Source organism: Papilio xuthus, unplaced genomic scaffold, assembly GCF_000836235.2.
Source record: "Papilio xuthus unplaced genomic scaffold, Pxut_1.1 DF825946.1, whole genome shotgun sequence".
Classification (NCBI taxonomy): Eukaryota; Metazoa; Arthropoda; class Insecta; order Lepidoptera; family Papilionidae; genus Papilio; species Papilio xuthus.
In genome coordinates this window covers 5,467,977-5,489,503 of record NW_013532703.1, presented here as the reverse complement: position 1 = coordinate 5,489,503, position 21,527 = coordinate 5,467,977, and the positions used below count along the sequence as shown (strand labels likewise).

Genomic DNA, 21,527 nt, shown 5'->3' with positions numbered 1-21,527 from the left:
TATAACCCATTTTGTAAACACTATAGAAAAAAGAAAAGTAAGAATCATAATCCAATTTTAGGAAAATGTTTCTTGTAAGCTTTTAAGACAATTAAGAAATTCTCATAATATGGTAGAGCGAGTAAGATAATTAAATGAATAAAAATAGCTTGATTTGTATTCGCTAATCATGTATTGATTTTATTAGTAAAGTAATAACCTCCTATGCTCTTAGGATAGTTTTGATTCTTCACTATACTTTTCTCCTGTTTTACTCTGTGTCAGCTTGTCTTTGGTCTTATAATTGCAAATGGCGGTCGCGTGACGGATGATAGTTTGCCGTCAAAATGTATACGCGATATCTTAATAAGTTCAAAGGTTTTTAAAGTGGCGACTCTAAAACAACAAATAATGTGTAATGAGGTAGGTAAATTACCTTAATGTGAATTCTTTCCAACATTACGTAACATTTTTTGTTTTTGTTAATCGCTCCCGAGGCTATCCGCTGTCTCGCTCGTTTGTTATGATTCCCCTGTCATTATTTACATCGGCGAAGTATATGCATCTCTTTCGGTTCCACAGTTTTCTTCCAATTGGTTTTTCATTTTTGAGTGTCGGCGCGACTGAGACCGAGGGAGGAAAGCTGGGACCCGACGGAAAAATATGAACAATTTGTGCTCTTAAAAATTATTGATTTTTCATCGTTAAAAAAACATCAGACGCCGCTAATTGCATACGTGATGTAGTGTCGCGCGGCGGCTCTTATGTGAGTATTGTTATGTCTATTTTAATAGTTTTTCCATGTTAGAGGTTGCGATCGTGAAAAGTCACATTTTTCAGCTCATGATAATCGACCATTTCGTTCACTTGCGACGATTGCGTTTCGCCTCGATTTTTTTATATCGTCTAAACATAGTTCGGTGTAATTATTTAAATATTGATTTTGTTATTTGAGGCTCGCATATGTGAGTCAGGTCGTTGCTGCACGAATGTTTATAACATTAGTTGGGGCCTGCGATATACTATTTTGGGATCGGCCAAATGTTGGCTTTGTGCTCATGTTTTAACCATCATATTGCTCCCGTGTAGCGATCACGAGCGTCAGACCATCATAAAACTAACGGCAAGGAAATTGTGTTATACATGTTATGCTTCCTGTCGCTGTGTTTATTTTTTACGACATAGCAAAAGAAAACTTAGCTACTGGTGAGTTTATTACAATAATTGCATTATGTCGTGGTTTTGTTTTTCGTATTACGTCTTTTATCGGTCAAACGGCCGTACCTAATGTTTGCGGCTCCGTGGAACATAAAAATCGTGATAAGATATTACTTTGCGCTCATGGGGCCTTACATTGTGTAGTTTTCAAGTTGCGGACTTCATGTGGTTGTGTAATGTAATCATTTTTGAAATGACATCAGAGCTCGACCTACAAGTGGAGTGGAAGACTCAATTACTTGATAATGTATTCTAGATATGTGTTCTAATAATGTTTTTAGTTTACATTTATGTGTATATTATCTGTGATTCGGCGTTCGACGCAATCGTCTAGCCTAGCATAAATAATTTTCTCCGAAGCCATATCCAAAGAGGTATAGGCCGCAAATGCGGTCGCGGAAATGTACCTTATTTGTGTCGTGATTTTTACTGAATAGCAATTTATTGTTATGTAGAGTCAAAAGTTACAGACCTACTTATACTAAAACACTACGTTTTAAAAGAGTTTTAGAAGAATATTTTGGGTAAATCGATCGATTTTTTAACTATTCTACAAGATTGATAACGAGTAAACGCTCACCTGGCTTCGCCGAAACAGCGAAGCGACCGCTGCTCATAGACATCTATAGTTGCAGATACGTTGCCTACCTTTAGTCAACGGACACACAGAAAAAGGATAATTCCCCTTCCTATACGATCCCTCTCATTGTCTATGACAAAATCAGAGACGTCATTGTACAGGTGGTCCGGCATTGGAAAGGTTAGGATATGTTTGGCCGACAATCGGTATCTACTAATGTGTCTGTTCTGATTTGTTCCTATTTCGTCTACCAATAGAAAGGTGTATCGTACAGTCTGAAAGTGTACGCACCACATTTATTTCTCAAAGCCGAATTACCCCGGCTCATATCAACAGTCAAATGCTGTTTTAAATTTGAGACTATGTTCTATATAAAATAACTCTATCGCTAAATCGTGTTTTTGTCTGAATGAGCCCTAATTTTTAAGGGCATGTTCACGTTTGGGCCGTTTTTAAATACATCTCTTACATTGCTACGTTTATTATTATGATAATACGAACTCCACTAACAAATCGCTTTTATTGTTGTCCGCCTTCCTTCTGTGATGCTACACAATACTTACACTTGCGGACACTGTTAATAAATTGTTTATGTTAATGTATGAGGACCGCGGGTTTTCATTGACGAAACACTTGTACAAAAAATTGCAGTCTCTTTCACTCTCTTCGAAAAAAATAGGGATAACGAACTTTTTGTACAGATCTTCCGACACTAAACCAACGTTTCCTACAAATGTGTATTATTAGATGAGTCAAAGCCCAATGTATTGAAATTTTAGGTACCACTAAAAATATGAAAGAATTCCAAAGATGTGTTAAAGTCAACGGGCATTTAGCTAGCGTAACTAAAGTCTAATCCAGTAACGATTTTAGCTCTATTAGCCCCCTGGGCAAGATTTCTGCAGGGCTCTTTTTTACAATACCTTTAGTTAACAGGGTTATGTGAGACTTGAATTCGCAGACCTGTAGCACTTTGAGCGATGCCCCAGCAGTGCTCTACTCTAACCAAGGTACTGACCTAATCATCACTAATTTAAGATAGACATAGATGAGTAGAGCTCTATCTGCAACAAGCTTGTTTATGTTATATTTCATAATACATAAGTCGATTACATTATGTGTGTGTGATTTACGCACAATGATATCATTTCGCTTAGAGCGTTCGTTATTGTTTAACAATTGTTAGTTAACGTAGCGCCGTCGGAAATGACGACTTGTATTGCGTCATACAAAATACGTGAACAAGAGCAATGTTATTAAAGATGCTTTAATGAAGTTGAATTAGACTACAAGATAATCGAAATCAGAGTTAGCTTGAGTTGGCACGTAGCGCTGAAGAGTACGCTTGTTCCCCACGTGAAAAATGCTGGGCGTTAAGTTCGTTTTAAATATTGTCTTATAGTCAAGCAAAAATAATCTCGTAATTTTGTTGGTCTATGGCTTTTGTCATTATTCTCACATGTTCAAACTTGAAGCGATTAAAGTTCCAAATCAAAACTTTGTTTTTCAAGTTATTTTTTATATTAATCCCGAAAACGCAGACACACCTGTTTTTGTCCTATTTCCGATATAGCACGGCGATAAGATTTATATGTTCACGGGTCACTGACATTCACAGTTTGAATATTTGCTGTCTGGCTTTACAACCGAATGTACCAGCAGTTTTTTTTTCTTTAAGTTGTTAAATTTTCATGAAATCGATATTTTCTTGTCGTCCAGTAACTTTGTATAGACTACTGTCTATCATTGATGATTTTATCTGGTTAAAATTGACCATATCAATAATATACTGAAGATATATATTCTTATCAGTGATCGATCGTCACTTGGGATAATCGGAACTATGACCGCGCCCATTTCATCTTTATTGCAAAGAAAATGTCACTTATAAAAATGCAGCTAGACTGGAAATTGCTTTTATTAAAACTACACTAATTGCTGCACTTAATTCTGAAACCAAAATTTCCGTTTAAAACATTGTCCGTTTTGTCAAAGACAATGACAGGGATGACGATATGTCATACAGAGGTCTTGGTTAGCGTCAAAAAGTGTGTTCCCTAGTGTATTTACCGACGTTCGCAAGTAAGAATATCTCATTTGCCCTTTTTCAAATTAAGTATAATAACGGTAGTCACAAGTCTTGTCTCTAGCCTACTATGTATAAATCTTTTCAACCATCTTAGCATCCCGAGGTCATACTAACTGCGTAGTGTCCTCCCTCCGTATCCCGCTATGTGACCTAAAATTGTGTTGTGCGCAGCAACCCGCGCGAAGTTAAGAGCCGTCAATATATCTGAAAGTGTTTATACCATTTTCAGTCACGTCTACCTCGAAATAAAATTACTAAGACATGCTTGACCAATCTATATTTTTTATTGACCATTTGATAATGAGTTTAACTGATGTCTTCGCAATCGAGGCCTACTGCCGAGGTCAGTGACAAAAAATACGGAAAAAATACTTGAATATTTAGTTGCATAAATTCTAGTCGCCTACAGATTTATTTTTTTACTAGATAAAGTGCGAAGACTATATTATATTTTATCTGTGATTTTTTTTGCAAGCATCTTCATATCATTCCGTCCAAGCAATTCTTAGATATTTGGTACAATCCAGTCATTCTCCTGTATTTTATCTAACTTTCACATCAATTTATTTATACTGTAAGCAATCTGCATCTAGGTACTTTGGATTGGTATTTTTTTAGTGTCCAAAACATGAATCGATCATAAACTTTTAATTCCTTCCCAAAAACATTTTGCGTAAATTCAATGCTCTCAAATATTTCCAAGAAATATACATAAGCACCAATCGCTCGGGCCAAATATAACCGCGAGGAGTGGGCCGTGGGCTGGGACCCCCGCGCGGGCTATTTCGGGCGCGCCCCTAGGGTCGACGCACTCCGGACCCCACCGTTGTCGGGACTCTTTTTTACTTATCTGTGAACAGATACGGGGGCACCCTACACAGCTCGGACTAAATGGGGGATTGTAAAGCACTCGTTGTTTTTCTGTCTGCCCCGCCGATGCGCAGACTTGATGGTTTCGTGTTGGGAATAAATGATTTTAAATCATCTACACTTCTATGTTAGTATATTAAAGAAGAAGGAATTGTATATTTGTATGTAACGAATAAACTCGTAAACTATTGGATCGATATTAAAAATTCTTTTGCCGTTAGAAAGGTACTTTATCGCTGAATAACATAGACTATATATTTTTTTTATTCGCGCGGACGAAGTTTGGTGGAAAAGTTATATATATTAGTAGAGTAAGTATGTATTTCTCTCTAATTAAGTCTCGTCTGTGGGACTAAAGTGTAACATTGTTTTCAATTTTTACCCTCAAATTAAAATGACTTTACCGTATAACAAGTTCATCGCCTTAATCAAACTCTTCGAATTTAATTCATTTAAATAAGAGTTCGTTGCCCGAATACAGTTTGTATAACATTTTTCTGAATATTTTTCTGTAATTTTTGATGTAGATACGTTGTTATAAATCTTAATTCTTTCTAATATTATAAATGCGACTGTTTGGATGGATGGATGTTTGTTAGAAATTATCTCCAGAACGGCTGTGTGGATCTAGCTGAAATTTGAGAACATAATCTGGAAAAACACATAGGCTACTAATTATTTTTTTTAATACCGCGCGGATAGTCACGGTGGCAATTCTTGACCGCTTTTACTATAGTATGAAAAAAGGTGCTACGATCTACAGAAATTGTATTCTCTTGTCAGACTGAAACGCAAATGCATATTTATCTATTCCTAGAGTCTATTACCTAGATTGTTCTAAATATTTTGACAAGTGAGATGTCATAGAATTCGGATTCATTCTCGATTTTTTTTATAAGAGTAGGGGGCAGACGAACAAAGGGATCACCGAGGTGTTCAGCGACTCCCGTGGACATCTGCAACACCAAAGTCAGCGGAATGTCATAGGAGTATGTGCATTAGCGCTTTTTTATTTATCAGTCATATTTAATCTATCAACTAAAAGCGGACTTTGTTTACATCATAATTCAATATGAAAAATAAACGAACTCGTGTCAATAATAGCATTGTAAAATGTAGACCCCATTTTTAGGGTCTTCCGAGCCCCTTTCGGTTTGGTATTGATTTTTTATGTTCATATTGTCTCCGTCCGTACAAAGTTACTCGTATACAGTTTTCTTTGTCTCCCTTCCACATGATATAAGTTGTCCCTTTCTACTGAAGCCTTCGACATTTTTCGTATGTATGTTCTATGCAATAACTGAACCACATTTAATGATACGGTAAATCAGGTTTACAGAGAAAAAAATCGTCAATTTACTTTTTTCGCATTTGTGTTGGCGAAAGAAATGAATGACAGTAGTTATAATAATAAGCACTGGAATAGTCACTTGACCGACTTCTTAGCACCACCTACATGAATATTTCGTCATAAAAGAAAACATTTCATCTTGTATTGTAGCGAGTTTACACTGCCGAAACATTTACATAAAAAATGGGTCGTTTTTGAAAAATTTACAATAAAGATCTCGGTTTTACATTTTGTCGGCTATATAAAAACAGGGTATATAAAGGCGTAAATAATGCTTCATTTTTCTTCATTTTAAGCTCACTATACGTCCCTCAGCTCGGACCTTATTCTTAGTAAGAGGTGATTAGGCCATAGTCATCACGCTGGCCCCGTGCGGGTTGACTTCACACATCTTTAAACTCTTCGCAGATATGTGCAGGTTGCATCACGATGTTTTCCTTGACCGTAAGAAGGTCTGACAAATGTATCTATACATTGGTACATCGCGGTATTCGAACCCAGAATCTGCAGATTACAAGTCAAATAATTAATCCCTGAACCATCGACGTTTTTCTTATAATACTTATTTTTTTGTTTCAGGTATTAAACATAATCGAGTTCCAGTATTTTACATATAAATTATATACAGTCTAGTCTAAAAGTTTCTTATATAACCAAACAAGTATTGCTTGTACTTAATATTTTCTACTTAATAAAACTGTGATAATAAGTGGCGGAACAATGTGGTTTTGTTCTAAATGAACTTGTGCAATTTTTATAAAAATATCAGTGCAATTTATAATAAGGACTGAAATATAATCGGCCAAAGATATCTTAAGTATTATGTTTTTATAAATTTTAATATAATCTGTGGTTGACTGACTGGCCGGCAAGATGGCGTTGCCACCGCAACAATTTTGTGTGCGATGGAACTCCTATCATACCAATTTACAGGTGAGTTTACTAATATTAGTGCTTGTACTAGTATATATGAATACTAAAATAAGAGTCTAAACAACTTGTATGGCTTTATATCTAGTAACATTAACGTGCCACTAGTAAACGTAATGTTATGGAAGGAAAATACAATTTAATTAAAGTAAAAAAAAACAAACTTAACACTAAGACAGTGTATTATATGGGTGTCAAATTATTTGCTATAAGTAATCAATAACTTTAGAAATTATATTAGTGATTATAAGCAACTTTTATTCATTAGAAAATTGGCTTGATTTATTTCTTGTATGACGTCATTAGAAGATAAATTATGAACTTGTGTTGTTCAGTCGGTATTCCCCCGATTGTTGCTGACGGAGCAGTTCGCTGATGTGACGCTGGCATGCGAGTCGCGTCAGCTGCGCTGTCACAAGCTAGTGCTGTCCGCCTGCAGCGCTTACCTCGAGCGCCTCCTGCTGCAGAACCCATGCAAGCACCCCATTGTTCTCATGCGGGATATGAGGTGAGAGAAACATACTTTGCATCTAGCACTAATGTTGTCAAAAATACCATCGTATCGTTATCGACAAAATTTATATTAAAATTTGTGCAGCGTTGTGTTTACCAAAAATCTTACACTAATCTTACTAATATTATAAATGCGAATGTTTAGATGGAGAAATGGATGTTTGTTTAAAAGTATCTCCAGAACCGCTGCATAGATTTCGCTGAAATTCGTCATAGATATAGAACATAGTCTGGAAGAACGCATAGGCTATATTATATTAAGTTTATTCTTAATTCCTGGGACGGAGTCGCGGCTGGCAGCTAGTTATGACATAAATCACGATGACAATACAAAGGCACTTGTCACAAATATTCGTGCTAGCACCACTGGTTATTATAGTCAAGTGTCTTACTTCTACTGGCTCCATAAAAAAACGTCTACCGTTTTAGTTTAAAAGTGGAGTTTTGCGTTTATTTTTAATACAAGGCCTAAATCAACCTGCACTAATAGAAGAGAGGATGTTGTTCATACAACAAGCTAACATCCCGTCTACTTTTAAAATTGTTTACAATACCAGTTGATTTTCTAGGTCTGGTTTGTTGGCTTTAGGTTTACTCCACCTGCATGTACCATTTTGTTAAAAGGGCATAGAACTATTGCTATCTCTGTCTAATAAAAGATAAAATTTATACACAGATTAAATAATTTTTTACTCCCGTGAAAAGGAGTATGGAACCCGCGACATGTGACGTCATAACTCTCGAATCGATAAAAGGATTATACATGGGCGTCGCCAAGGTGGGGAGTTAGAACGGAAAGCTGCGAATAAGACCATATTATTTTTAGCTGCCCAACTCTAGTTCTAGCTTAGATTATCGTCCGCCAACGCCCATGATGTATGTTGTATGTAACAGGTTCAGTGAGATGCAAGCTCTGGTAGACTTCATGTACAAAGGTGAGGTGAACGTCACACAAGAGGAACTGCCCAGCTTGCTCAAGTCTGCAGAAGCGCTGCAGATCAGAGGTCAGTTGAAAACACTATAGTTCTAGTAAGTAAATAGTAACAGTCATCCACTAGACCTGGACGTGGACGTAAGCTTCTTCTATAGATGTATTGGAGATCCATGAAAATTGGCTCCTGTTAACTTGGTCCAGATAAAGGGGAAACTAAACATATCTAAGTACTAAGATAAAGATATTTACTGTTAGGAAAAAATCCGACACTGTGCCGGTGTACTGGCGCAACACTAGCCTTACTAAAATGTCGACGTTTATGTCCCCTCACTAATCATTCTGACACTTAACTTTGTAACGAAAGCGCGTCATTCGCGCCAAAGAATTCTAACTAATCTTATATATAAAATTCTCGTGTCACAATTTTCGTTCCCATACTCTACCGATACAGCTTGACCGATTCTCATGAAAATTATTAAAATGTATAATTTATTATAAAAATTAGTATGGTAACATTGCAGGATTGTGTTCGAGTGACACAAGCGGCTTGACGTCAGAGACGAGCTCCGGCACAGAGAGCAAAGACTTCACGGTAGCGAGCGAGGCGCTCGTCGCCAACGCCCATAGAGAAACTACCACTAATGGTAAACACCTTGTATACTAATATTATAAAGCGAAAGAGTTTGTTTAAACGTGCTAATCACAGGAATTACTATTCCGATTTGAAAAATTCTTTTTTTTGTTGGATCCATTTATAGAGGAAGGCTTTAATCTATATAACATTACGCTGCGACCAATAGTTTTTTTAATGCCGCGCGGACAGAGTCTCGGGTGACAGCTAGTATAGGATAAAGGGGGACTTAGAAGCAGGAGGTTATAACGCGTATATTTAAGGTTAACCACCCGAGAAGAACAAGTACAATAAAGTACTAAAATTAATCAATTTAAAGACCAAGTTTAGGCATTTCAATATTTAATTCAGAAAATATTGACCTTTCAAACAATTTGCCTCATTTGACTTTGTGTAATCTAGTCATTTTATAAACTACCGTTTCCCCAGGTCCAACAAACCAGCACCCGAAGCCGGCCAACGTGAATGTGACAACAAACGGCACTAAGAAAAGGAAGTCAGAAGACAGGGAGAGGAATCCCGAGGTGAAGGAGGAGACGGTGGAAGAAGACGGACTTTATTATGGCGAACTGGACAACGAGAATATGGAATTTAACGAGGTTAGTTTCACTTTTTAGTGTTCCGTAGCTCGAAAGGAAAAAAACGAAATCCTTATAGGATCGCTTATTGAGCGTCTGTCGGTCAAACCCTTTTTTTATTACCATTGTGTTTTTCATTAGCAAAGTTAAAACGTTGAATAATCAAATATACAAGCTAAAATTTTCGTTAAAGAAATATATATACATAGTTTAACTCGCGACATCGTCCGTAGGTATTTAAAAATCGTCCAAATCTGTTTAGTGTTAAAAGATATTTTATCTGAAACAAAAATTACTTTTTTTCATGTCCAATATAAAAAATAATCAACATTAAAAAAATTACGTACAATATTGTTTTTTTTTAGGGTTCCGTATCTCGAAAGAAAAAAAACGGAATCCTTATAGGATCACTTTGTTGTCCGTCCGTCTGTCTAGTCAAGACACTTTTTTTAATCATAAAAATGTTGCCTTTCAGGAAGAAGAACCCGGAAAAGCAGGCAGCAGTTTGGGGCAAACGTCAGGTAAGACGGATTTTTTTTTCGAGTTTTTTTTTTTCAAAAATATTTTCAATGTTTGTTTGCAATGTGACTTCTATTTTGTCACTTGCTTTTATTAGTTACTTTTTTGTTATGACTCGACTGAATTAGTAGAGTTTTTTATTCGTTTTCGTGTTGTAATCGGGGAAAAAATCGATTTTTTTTGTGCGTGTGTAACCGAATATAAAACGAAGATCATATTGTGAATGGACATTGTAAAAATATGAACAATGAATGTCTGTAAGGTAGGCCATTTTTAAATATTACCAAATTGGTAGAATTTTTTTTTTTTTAGTAGAAATTGAACCATGAATGTTTTTATTATTGCAAAATGGTTTGGTCGTTATTTTTTATTTTATTTTCTATCTTACAGACATGTCATTTGTCATTTTTTATAATAGACATTCATGGTTCATTTTTTTTTGACCATTTTTTTTTTCAATTTTTTTCCTCATTTCAGGAAGCCAATATATACGAGTGAAGCCTGAAAGTGAATTATTGTTTCGTACAAAATTACAAAACTTAACAAAAACTAAATCGGACTACATAAGTAGACTTTCTAAAATGAACGCGACTGAAATGCAAAATGAATTTTCTAAATATGGCCTTGAAACAAATATGGCGTCCGAAGATGCGTATGTACAAAAAAACGCCGAAAATGATTACTACAAATCTTGGTTAGAACAAAACGGTGAACTCGAAGTATCACTTTTAAAAGCGAATCAAATAAAAAAAACCAAAACAGATATAAAAAATCAAAAATCCGAAGTGGAACTTATTCCAAAACCGAAAACCGTTAATAAAGATTACCCGAAATCTGGGGAGAAACCGCAGATACGTAGACGTGGTCGACCACCAATTTTCAAAGATAAAAACATGGATATTGGTGATACTGTGTTAAAATCTGATTTGGATCAATTTTTGGAAGGTAAAGAAGTTAGCTCATCTGGATTGTCTCGTAAGGATTTAGAAAGAGTCATGATGGGTAAATTCAACCCTAACAGAAGATACTCCAATGAAGCTATGTGGGCAGCTCTAATGGATGTTAAGAAAGGTGGAAGTATTTATAGGTAAGTTATACATTTATCCATCACTTGCTATCGCCCGTGACTCCGTCTGCACAGTATTAAGAAAAAACTTAATTAGTAGTGTAGGTGTTCTTCCAGACTATGTTCTACATCTGTCACAAATTTCATCGACATCCGTTTAGCCATTGTGTATCTTTTAACCAACATCCATCTATACAAACATTCGCATAATAATATTAGTAAAATAAAAAAAAGTCTCAGTCTCAGTCTTTTGTACTCAGAGTTAATCACTAAGGAGTCACTATACTTAGAATTATTTAAATAGAAGTTATGTTTTAATTTTAATTTTAATTCCAGAGCTGCCCAAACACACAAAGTGCCTCGCAAATCTCTACGTAACTGGATGAAGCGTTGCCACATTAAATCCTCATTCCCAATGCCGCAGCAATTGAAACAATTCGTTGAGAATAGCAAAAAACAAAGAGAATATAAAACATTTGATGGATATCCAAATGCTGGTGATAATCAAAGTTATGGTGAAAAAACTAATGAAGAACCATTTGATAATGAAATAGATTTTGGTAAACATTTCTTAACCTTCACGGGCAATGTTTCAAGCGAGGATGAGACAAAAGTTGAAAAACCTACCGAAACGGTAGAAAATAGTGAAGATGGCAACACTGCTCTTGATATGTCACTACATGAATAGTTCGCTTTTCAAATACAGTTTTTATTCAAAAAAAATGTTTTGCCCCAGTTTAGAAAATTTGCCAAAGAATTAGCAAAGTTGTGGAGGAATTTTTCTTTCATCAACTTTAATATAATTTTCCACTATCAGAGTCTAGGTTACATAATCAGTCGCATAGTGATTTATTATACAAAATCTAAGGGTGTTCCTTAGTGGCCACTCTGCGGCAGTATGACCAAAGTTGTAAAAAAGTGACTTATTTGACACAATGTGTGAAACTATTTGGACTTACCTTACCGTCTTATTATTCTATCTAATTTTAGTAAATATACTAAGAAGGTTAATTACTAAAGATTTTAATACAAAAATAGTAATTATTTTAACAAAAATTCTTTATTTATTTTAGATTTCCTATTTTATCTTGCAATATTACATCCAAAGATACTTTGTTTTTATCGTTTATAGTAAGACACCTCGAATGTTTTTTTTTGTTTTAAAAAGCGGTTCTTAGTAAATATTGGTAATACCAGTGCAATAAATTATTACCAATTTGGTAGCTTTTATGTTACATTCGAGGGGATATGTTATTTTTATTTATTTTTACCTACCGTTTTATTTGTTAAATGATTATAGAATATTATATAAAATATAATGAATGCTTGAAATATTGGCCTTTTATATGTCTTGTCGTACGTTTTCACTGACGAAAAATAACAAAAACATATTGTCATGACCGACAAAGTTATCCCACCCGATATATGTCAAACTAAATTATGATAGCCCACTGTCCCCTCCGATTTTCTCTCTCTCTTGTCCTACTGTAGCTTTCTTGTCTCTTTCTCTTGTTATGACATGACAATATGTTTTTGTAAAGATTTCTGCAGTGTAAACGCACGGTTATGTTCGTAAGGACAACGTCCAAAGATAAAGAAAAGACTTGAAAATGAAATTTTAGCTATAAATATTAAAGATGACAATCTATGGAGAAAAAAAAATGACGGGAGACTTAAATAGCTAAAAAAAACGACTGTCATCGTAACTTTTCGATACTTATAATTGCTTAAAAATAGTGATAATTTATTAATGTTTTTAAGGTTTACGTACTTAATTAGCTGATTGAATCCCCCCTTAGCTCCATCGAAAGTTGTTTTAGAAATTGTATATTTTAAGTTTGCTTTAATTAGGCCGATATGAGCGATCGTCGGATCTTGTCGGGACTTGTCGGAACTTATCGGAGTGTCTCAACCATTGACCTTTATAAATGGATTGGCTATATAATGTAGTATTTTGTGCCTATTCGATTTCCGCCATTTTGGCGCTTATAGTAAGGGTTTGTAGCGGTGGTGTGGATTTGAACTTATAATATTATTAGTAATTGCCTATACATTTATAGAGATCTGTGGTATCAAGTAATATTGAAAATTTGAATATCGGTGGAAACCAAATAATTCAACTCGATATTGAAATTTGAATTAATTCTAAGTTTTACGTATAATAGCAGATCCGTCGATCGCTGTATTACATAGGCTTTTAACTACGTGTGTTGTTCCTAAGATTATTTCAAAGCGATAGCATGCCTTCGAGGCATAGGTTTATCTTAATCTTCATGAGCGAGCATTTGACCTGATCGTTGTGGCATATTTGTAAGAGAAAGCAGTGTTCACCCGTCGTCCACTCGTGTTCGTCGCGTGGTCGCGACGGAGTGTTGCCAGTGTGTACCGTAGGGACCGAAGAGCAATTGGAGACTGAAAATATAAGATCGTTGATAATTGTTGCCAATTGAATAAATTTTGTAATATATTTATATGATAAATATTTAATTTAACGTAACTGGTAGTGTACTATAGTACTGCTGCGGTAGGGTAATAAGATGACGGCAAACGTAGTTACAAAAAAAAATAATTGGCATTGGATTTTTAGTTACAAAAAAAAATTACAATTGACTTCCAAAATTATAATTTTAGATATGTTTTCATTTTTAATTATATTCGGATAAATAAAAAATAAATTGGAAGTAAAATATGCAAAATTACGATATAAATATTTATACTTTGTAGTAATTTGAGACTAACTTATGGCCTTAAAGAAAGAAGTGTTGCCTTAACAAGAATTTCACGTGAAATTCCACTGACGAAATGCATGTTTTAAAACATATTGATATCTCAGCTTTTCCAAAGACAATGGGATGACAACATGTTTTTAAACAAAAGTTAAAACAGTGGAAACACGGATTCTGCCACAATAGTCAGGTCTATGCCAAAATCGCTCGCAATCCAAGAAGTGCCTACTTAGTATATAAAGTTATACATACATAGATGTAAGTTGCTATATAGATATATACATATATATTATAGAAGTGTTGTATGCAGTATTATGTTTATATACATTGCGTTTCATATTATTTCCAAATTAAAAGGACACTGATGAAATCATCTGTTCTGTACACCCCGAGTCAGTAAATATGCACATTTTATATTTACATTATTATATAAAATTTATGCATTAATTTATTTATTATTATAAGTAATTTGACTGTCGATTTTTAAGAAAGTTTGAAGATACACGTCATAAAAATAATTTCTTTTTAAATCGTCACCATAGCAATTGTCATGTCAAAAACGAGAATTTGTGACGTTATGTTCAATAATGTTAGTGCCTATTTCCACTAAGCGGCTAGTCGTGTACCTCCAGCCTTATTGAGTAACAGCATACTGATCATGCCGGAGAAAATAAAACACGACTTGCAAAAGCAACCGCATCTCTTCGCTCGGCAAAGTCGCGCAGCCAACCTCTATGTGGAAATAAGCCTTAAAAATTCGTGGCGATTGTATCGGTAGATATTTTATCATATTTTTATCTAAATAAATTAAGACTTAAAAGGTAAATTTTAGACTTCATTAAATGTATGAAACTGTATGTATTAAATTATTTCACAATGTTTTGTTTTCATTCACATAATTTATAAAAAATGCATACAGTTGACATGTCCGCCCGTTTATGGTTATTAAGGTTTATTTAATCCGGAATCGTACGAATAACGCAAGGCCGTTGTTTCAGAGAGAGACAGACGTATGTATTTCTCGTACATCCCCGTTTGTAAACTCTGAAGCGACGGCCGTACGTTCGTACGATTTCGGATGATGTCTAAATGAACCTTTAGAGTTAGGTCGATTTTAATGATTGTACCGATTTTTGCTATGTTACGGGAGTTAATAAACATATATGATATAAATACTATACTTTTATTGTTACCTTTTACCTTTTATCCTAAATCTTATAACCAGTTTTTTCCCAAACCTTAAGTAGTTTGTTCTACTACTTTTTTTTTAAGAAAATTGATTTTCCAATGTTAAAAATACAATATTTTGTATTTAATTATTACCGTTATTAAGATTCCCATTTTTGGAAGCGCACTGCTCACCACCAAGTGATAATTTTTTATAAATTATCCCGGTAACCATTACTTAAATCCGAATATTCAAATTCTTTAAAAAACAAAAATATTCGCGCATTAAAATTTTATGAAAGAAAAAACAATTTTTGTTTCTAATCTATTAAAATCAAATGCGGCTTTTCCTCGCTTTTTACATGAATACGCAAACCTCGATTCATCCATTTCCCGCCTGTAGGAAGCCAGGAAAAGAAACGCCCTGTCACAATGACAGCTCGAGTGTTGCCATCATCGAAACAAAAAAGTTACTATTAAAAATAAAAAAGCTAAAGGGCCGTTTCTTCTCCTCGCTTGTTGCAGGTTTGCGGACATCGACGGAAATAGTGACGAGACATTTTATCGATATGGACCACGGCATACCACTGAACATACACGCGCGGCCCCGCATCGTGGGACGACGGCCCAACGCCATCGTTAACATAGAAACTGACGTATTCCAAGAGAAATCTTACAAACAGTACTCATCCCAGCATCTCCGAGACGCTTTGATAGCGGTTAAAAAAGGTTACAGTGTTTATGCAGCTTCGAACAAATATGGCGTGCCAAGGAAAACTCTAAGGAATTGGATGGAGAAATATGATATAAAGAGTCAATTTTCTAAAGGTCGACGTGGAACTAGAACTCAAATCCTTGACCCGTTGGATCTTATGAGAGAAACCAAATCGGAGAGGTATGAAGGAACTTTGTAAGAAGAAAGGGATCGGAAATATTTTTACCTATTAGTTGCCAGAATGTGGTATATTTTCTAATAATTAAATGGATTTTATTTAAGGAATTTAGAAATATAAATGTCGTGTTTGCAGTCACTTGCATTTCATCATAATAAGGTTAGTTGGTCGATTGACTTTGATAAATATGTATACTTAATGTTTAAAATCCATAAATAATAGTAATTTATTGTTAAGATTTCGTGAACTTTGTACTTAATATTGCCAAAAATGTAAATTTACTAAAATTTTGTGATTTTTTTACAATGTTAACACTGTTTTTTTTTATCTGGAAATTTGCTAAATACAGTAACCCAGGTGGTTCAGAAATCTTTTAAATATATTTGTTTATCTATCTTAGAGTGTATAACAGTTGAATACCAAGATTTATCTATTTTTAAAATGAAAAATAATTCTACATTTTTTTACACAACATTTTTAAGGTTAGGATAGTAATTTTTATTTAATTTTGTAGTCTTTTTGCTCAAAAACTTCGCATAATTAAATTTAGGATAATAAAGCCAGAAGTCATTTTTTCCGCGGTCTCTTATATAAATGCAGCTTTTTTTTTCTTTAATAATCAAAATCAAAAATACGGTCGAACCTAGTTAAGCGAGAGCCCAAAGGGTTGCGATATTTTTAACGTCTATAGAGGTTTCTTTCAGTTTTCTTGTTTATGGTCGTCCTATGGGACCAGCGGGGATAGACAAAGCTCATTCGCTCCGAAGAGTATAGAACTGAATAAATTTCGATTAGTCATGTGATAAAAGAGCGTCGGTGGCTCAGGGGTCAAGCACTTGACTTGCAATCTGCAGGTCCTGAGTTCGAATCCCGCCATGTACCAATGTGTTTTTCGATTTCCGATTTACATATGTACATTTATCCGACGTTCTTACGGTGAAGGAAAACATCGTGATGCAACCTGCACATATCTGAGAAGAAATTCAAAGATATGTGTGAAGTCAACCAACCCGCACTTGGCCAGCGTGGTTGACTATGGCCTAATCACCCTTAACTTAGGGTAGGCTCCGAGCCCCTCGGTGGGGACGTATAGTGAGCTGATGATGATGACGTGATTGTCGCGCATTCCATACATTTTTGAAGTTCGCTATGGAATCGCTTCGGAGCGAAGGCAGTTTGTCTAACCCCTAGGTTCGACGGTGTTAAACGTTGTAAGTCCCAATTTTATATATTGTTTTAATTGTAATTAATATAAGTTAGATGATTAAATTAGTTCCTAACAAACCAAAGTAGCGTTCAATCCAAAGGGTTATATTTTTTTTATATTTCGTTGATTATTTTATAATTTATGGCAGAATATTATTTATTATTAATATTGATGACAAATAGAGTGCAATAAAATCAAGGCAATTTTTTTTTAAATATTCGAATTATTTTATAATTATTTAAGGTTATTTTATAGCACACGTGTTTTAGATTACTAACTGTGGTTTTTCATTGTTGAAAAACTTATGAAAAATATGTTTTCCACAACTTTTTCTAAGTTTATAATCATGCCTAATCTTGGCAGTGGAAGCGCACTGTAAAATATATATGTAAAAAGTAATTATCGAAAAATTTCCTATATTTCGTAAATATATGTCATAAGGACAATTTTTAATATAAATTATAAATAAAAGTATTATAATGTTCGTATTGCAGATAGATTTTTTAAACAGACTATTTTTATTTTGATGTGTTGCCAGAAAATCCCAGATCTTACCAAAACGGTAGAAAAATAAGAAACAAAAGAATACTATTTATTTGGCCTTCTGTATCTTTTTTGATTGAGGGTCTCTTTTATACATCGAACCATTTTAGAGTTGCCATTTAAAATAATTTATTTAAGCGGTAATCTGGTTGAAATTGAGTACTTTTATTTTCATTGAAACTGGTCATACTTTAGATTAAGGGCAAAGTTACTGTCTAGTATTTATAAATATAAGTACGGGTGATTGTATTTGATGGTAATAAAATGTTTTGTCGTGAATATAGCCTTTTATTTATAACGTAAAAGATATTTTAACTTGTGTCTATATTACTTAACCTCTTTTACCTTCAGAAATCTTTTAATTCATCCGTTAAGAATCACCCTGTATATGTATCCGGGTACTGAAGGTTTTAGTTGAAGACAATCTCCTCCTTTTCTCTTAATAGTGACATTGACCAACAGTTCTGGATTGCGTACTTACACTTTTTTTTGGATTAAAAAAAATTAAAATCGATTATCTGGCTTTTGACAGCTAAAGAGATTAGATAGGAATAGAATTTGTCACGTGCCTGCAGAGTTCGCGATAGCCAACGTGCAATGCCAGTACGACAGCCCGTCCGACAACGAGCCGGAGACGGAGCCAGCGCCGCGTCCGCCCGACGACCACACGTACGATCTGCGCGATGAGCCACCCGCATTCATCATTCACCAAGTCAAAAATGTTAGTATTTACAATATAGGCAGCGCAAGTATCTGCTTGGTTTCATTAAAATAGTAAATATTAAGTTAAAAAGTAGCCTATACAGCTTAGTCCCTCACGATCTATGAATCAGTTATGTGTGGTCGTAGTTTTGCACAATTCAATAAACCGCATTAGCTGCTACAGACTCTTACGTAATAAGCATTTTATCAAGTACTGTTCAAATATGAAAATAAAGGACAATGAGTGCAATATACCCAGACATTACAGGTGCAAGGAGCGTCTCCGTTGGTGGAAGTGCGGCCCAAGATCATGACAATCGGGCCGGGGTACGCTCCCGGCGTCAATATTCTGCACGTTGGAGATCGTCCTCAATATACACAGGTGAGATAGGAATGTTACTTCTATGAACAATGTATCACTGCCGCTTCACACTTTCTTTACCATTTTTTATAAGAGTTTGGGGGCAAACGATCGGCGAGAAAACCGAGGTGATCAACGACACCCATGGACATCTGCGACATCAGAGGAACTGCAGATGTTACTCATAATAAATAAAGCAATATATTATATGTAATTTGGCATTTGTATATCTCTCCTCTAGTCGCAGCCAGAGTTAAGCATCAGCAAGCGCATACGACGTAGCGAGGTGGTACTACGCCAGGCGGCAGACTGTGTTAGCCGCGGACACACCTTCCAGACAGTCTCTGAGCAGTTCAACATACCCATATCTACTATACGGTAAGATTAGCTTAGCCTGTTTCCGCATACTATATTTTTTTAACTTAAATACCTTTAAAAATAATAATATTACAGATTCTTCATGGCGCGTAAAGGAATTCTGCCACGTAGACGACGCGGTCGGAGCGCACAGGTACGTAACTTAAATTCTTTTGATGTGTCTGATAAAGCAAAATGCTAACATTTCTTAACTCCTAGATGAGTCAGATCAGCACCAGTCCTGAGCCACCGTTCAACATGCAGCACTTCAAACTGCCGGACTTCGGTCTGCCCAAAGACGACTCCAATTCCCCAACAGACATCAAGTTGCAATAATTCGTCATACTCACCTTATTCTCATAAAAACTTTGCTTTGTTCCGAACAATAACCGACAAAGAACCGACATGGAATCGACTAGGGACCGACATTGATTTATAACTGAAGATGTCCTCTGTCAAAATACTTGTATGAAAACATACGTTTTTGATCTGGTCTTTCAACAGTGGAAACATAAGATTATTTTAAGTAATTTGCTTAGAAAATATTGAGAATACTATTATTACGTTTGTTTCAGTATTAAAAAAAGTGATTGGAACAAAGTATAGGTTATGAATTGTAGGTTTGAATAGTGTAGTGTGTATATGAATTTTGACAAACCATCCAGTAACCCACCACAACTATTTAGAGGTTATATTTTTATTATATAATAATACGATTATTTTAACTTTGATAACTAAAGATTGTAATGAACTTGAAAAGATGATTTAATTTGTTAATTTACAACAGTGGTAGAACCCGCTTTAACATCTTCGCAAGAATTGTCCCGACTCGCTCGGTGAAATACCACGACCACACAGAAGACAGACGTCAAGTGGAAGCTATTCCGCGTGCAGTTTAAAGAGTGTGCGTCCCGGAGGCGTAATTTAGTCCTCTTTCCCTTCCCACCCTATTTCTTATAAGAAAAGGATTGGAAGTGGAAGTGGACTTTCCGGATGAGAGGATGCATGGAAAGGCAAAATATTTTCTTTCTATGCATCCTCTCCTCCGTCGATTATAGGTAGGCAACGCATATGCAATTGCGTATGTCTATGGGCAACGGTCACTTCGCTATTTTAGCGATTTCAGGTTGCCGCTCGCTCGTTTGCCATCTTATGATATAAAAAAATCTGCTAACCAGTGTAGACTAGTCTGGTTTGGTCTGCATGACAGTTTTAACTAATTACATTACAAAGTTAAAATAATCGTATTGTCTTTTATAGCAGCTTTTTTTAAGATTTTTTTTAAATGTTTGACACGATTCGTCACTTCCTGCATTTTTTGTTCCTATATTTTTTTTGTATAAAATCTAAGCATTTTGATATATTTTTTTAATTATAATTGACGTTACTTTGAGTTAGTCAATGCTTTTACATAATTATGTCGTATATACAATGTGAATATATAAATTAGAATCTCCAAATGTATAAATATAGTTTCGTAGAATTTTGTAATGCATTAGTTGATAAATATTTGAAAGAAATAATAGTTCTTATGTACTAAGCAGCTTTATTAGAATAGTTAAATTTAATATGTTTAGACTGTATATAGCGTATGTAGATCTATCACAATACTAACCTAACTAAAACTAACATAACCTAAAAAAAAATCTCCCGCTCTTTTTTTAAATTCCTACTACTTTAATTATTAAACTAAATTACACAATACAGCACCTAACAGTTAACACATTTCCTAAATAAAAAAGTACCAAATAATATTTTTGTTGAACTATGTAAGTAGGAATTGACTTTTAATCTATTTACTCTTTGGTTATCTGTAGAAGTTAAAATGTTGCTAGCATAAAAAACAGTCCTTCCTTCCTTCCTGTCAGCCATGAGACGCCCACTTCTGGGCATAGGCCTACCCCAAAGATCGCCACGATGACCGGTCTTGTGCCACCTGCATCCAGGAAAAACAGTAATAAAAGTAATTTGTCGAATAAAAAAATAAACCCACAAATGTATGCATTAAGCGCCAGTTTCTGAGAGAATATTCCAGAACGTTCCAGAATGTTCTTTATAAAATTCTGGAAGCTATAAATAGCAACGTCGGCTTTTAGTTAGGTTAGTTATCATAGAATTGGTTAATCGAATACACATTGTAACTACGCTATATTTTGTAGTCGTGCAAAACAATTTAAACAGTAAATAAAGTATGTAATATGTTATACTACAAATAAAATTAGTAATATCAGGGATAGAAATTATTTTTGTACACAATATAAATCTTGTAATAGATTCAGTGTTACACAGACGTGTTATTTTTCTGTAATTCAA

General features: G+C 34.8%; 1 protein-coding gene across 6 annotated transcripts; it reads left to right on the top strand.

The window, feature by feature from the left end:
* Positions 1 to 275: 275 nt before the first annotated feature.
* On the top strand, positions 276 to 20,035 carry LOC106124500 (protein bric-a-brac 2). 6 transcript variants are annotated; one of them, XM_013321226.1, is made up of 13 exons: positions 276 to 402; positions 562 to 745; positions 6,667 to 7,020; positions 7,353 to 7,525; positions 8,425 to 8,534; positions 8,986 to 9,108; positions 9,525 to 9,694; positions 10,149 to 10,194; positions 18,370 to 18,515; positions 18,765 to 18,878; positions 19,099 to 19,235; positions 19,311 to 19,368; positions 19,434 to 20,035. In XM_013321226.1, the coding sequence occupies exons 3-13, from the start codon at positions 6,961 to 6,963 to the stop codon at positions 19,548 to 19,550; spliced, it is 1,254 nt and encodes a 417-aa protein (XP_013176680.1). In that variant the 5' UTR covers positions 276 to 402; positions 562 to 745; positions 6,667 to 6,960; the 3' UTR covers positions 19,551 to 20,035. The 6 variants fall into 6 exon arrangements, with proteins under 6 accessions (XP_013176680.1, XP_013176679.1, XP_013176675.1 ...); XM_013321225.1 differs by having other exon boundaries at positions 18,756 to 18,878; XM_013321221.1 differs by lacking the exons at positions 18,370 to 18,515; positions 18,765 to 18,878; positions 19,099 to 19,235; positions 19,311 to 19,368; positions 19,434 to 20,035 and adding exons at positions 10,670 to 11,279; positions 11,595 to 13,862.
* The last annotated feature ends 1,492 nt before the right edge of the window (positions 20,036 to 21,527 follow it).

Bases quoted from the DNA above. Each gene is read 5' to 3' on its own strand.
- LOC106124500 (XM_013321222.1), top strand. From the start codon at position 6,961: ATGGCGTTGCCACCGCAACAATTTTGTGTGCGATGGAACTCCTATCAT. The intron at 9,695-10,148 runs GTTAGTTTCACT...GTTGCCTTTCAG, and splicing joins AGAATATGGAATTTAACGAG to GAAGAAGAACCCGGAAAAGC. The intron at 10,195-10,669 runs GTAAGACGGATT...TCCTCATTTCAG, and splicing joins CAGTTTGGGGCAAACGTCAG to GAAGCCAATATATACGAGTG.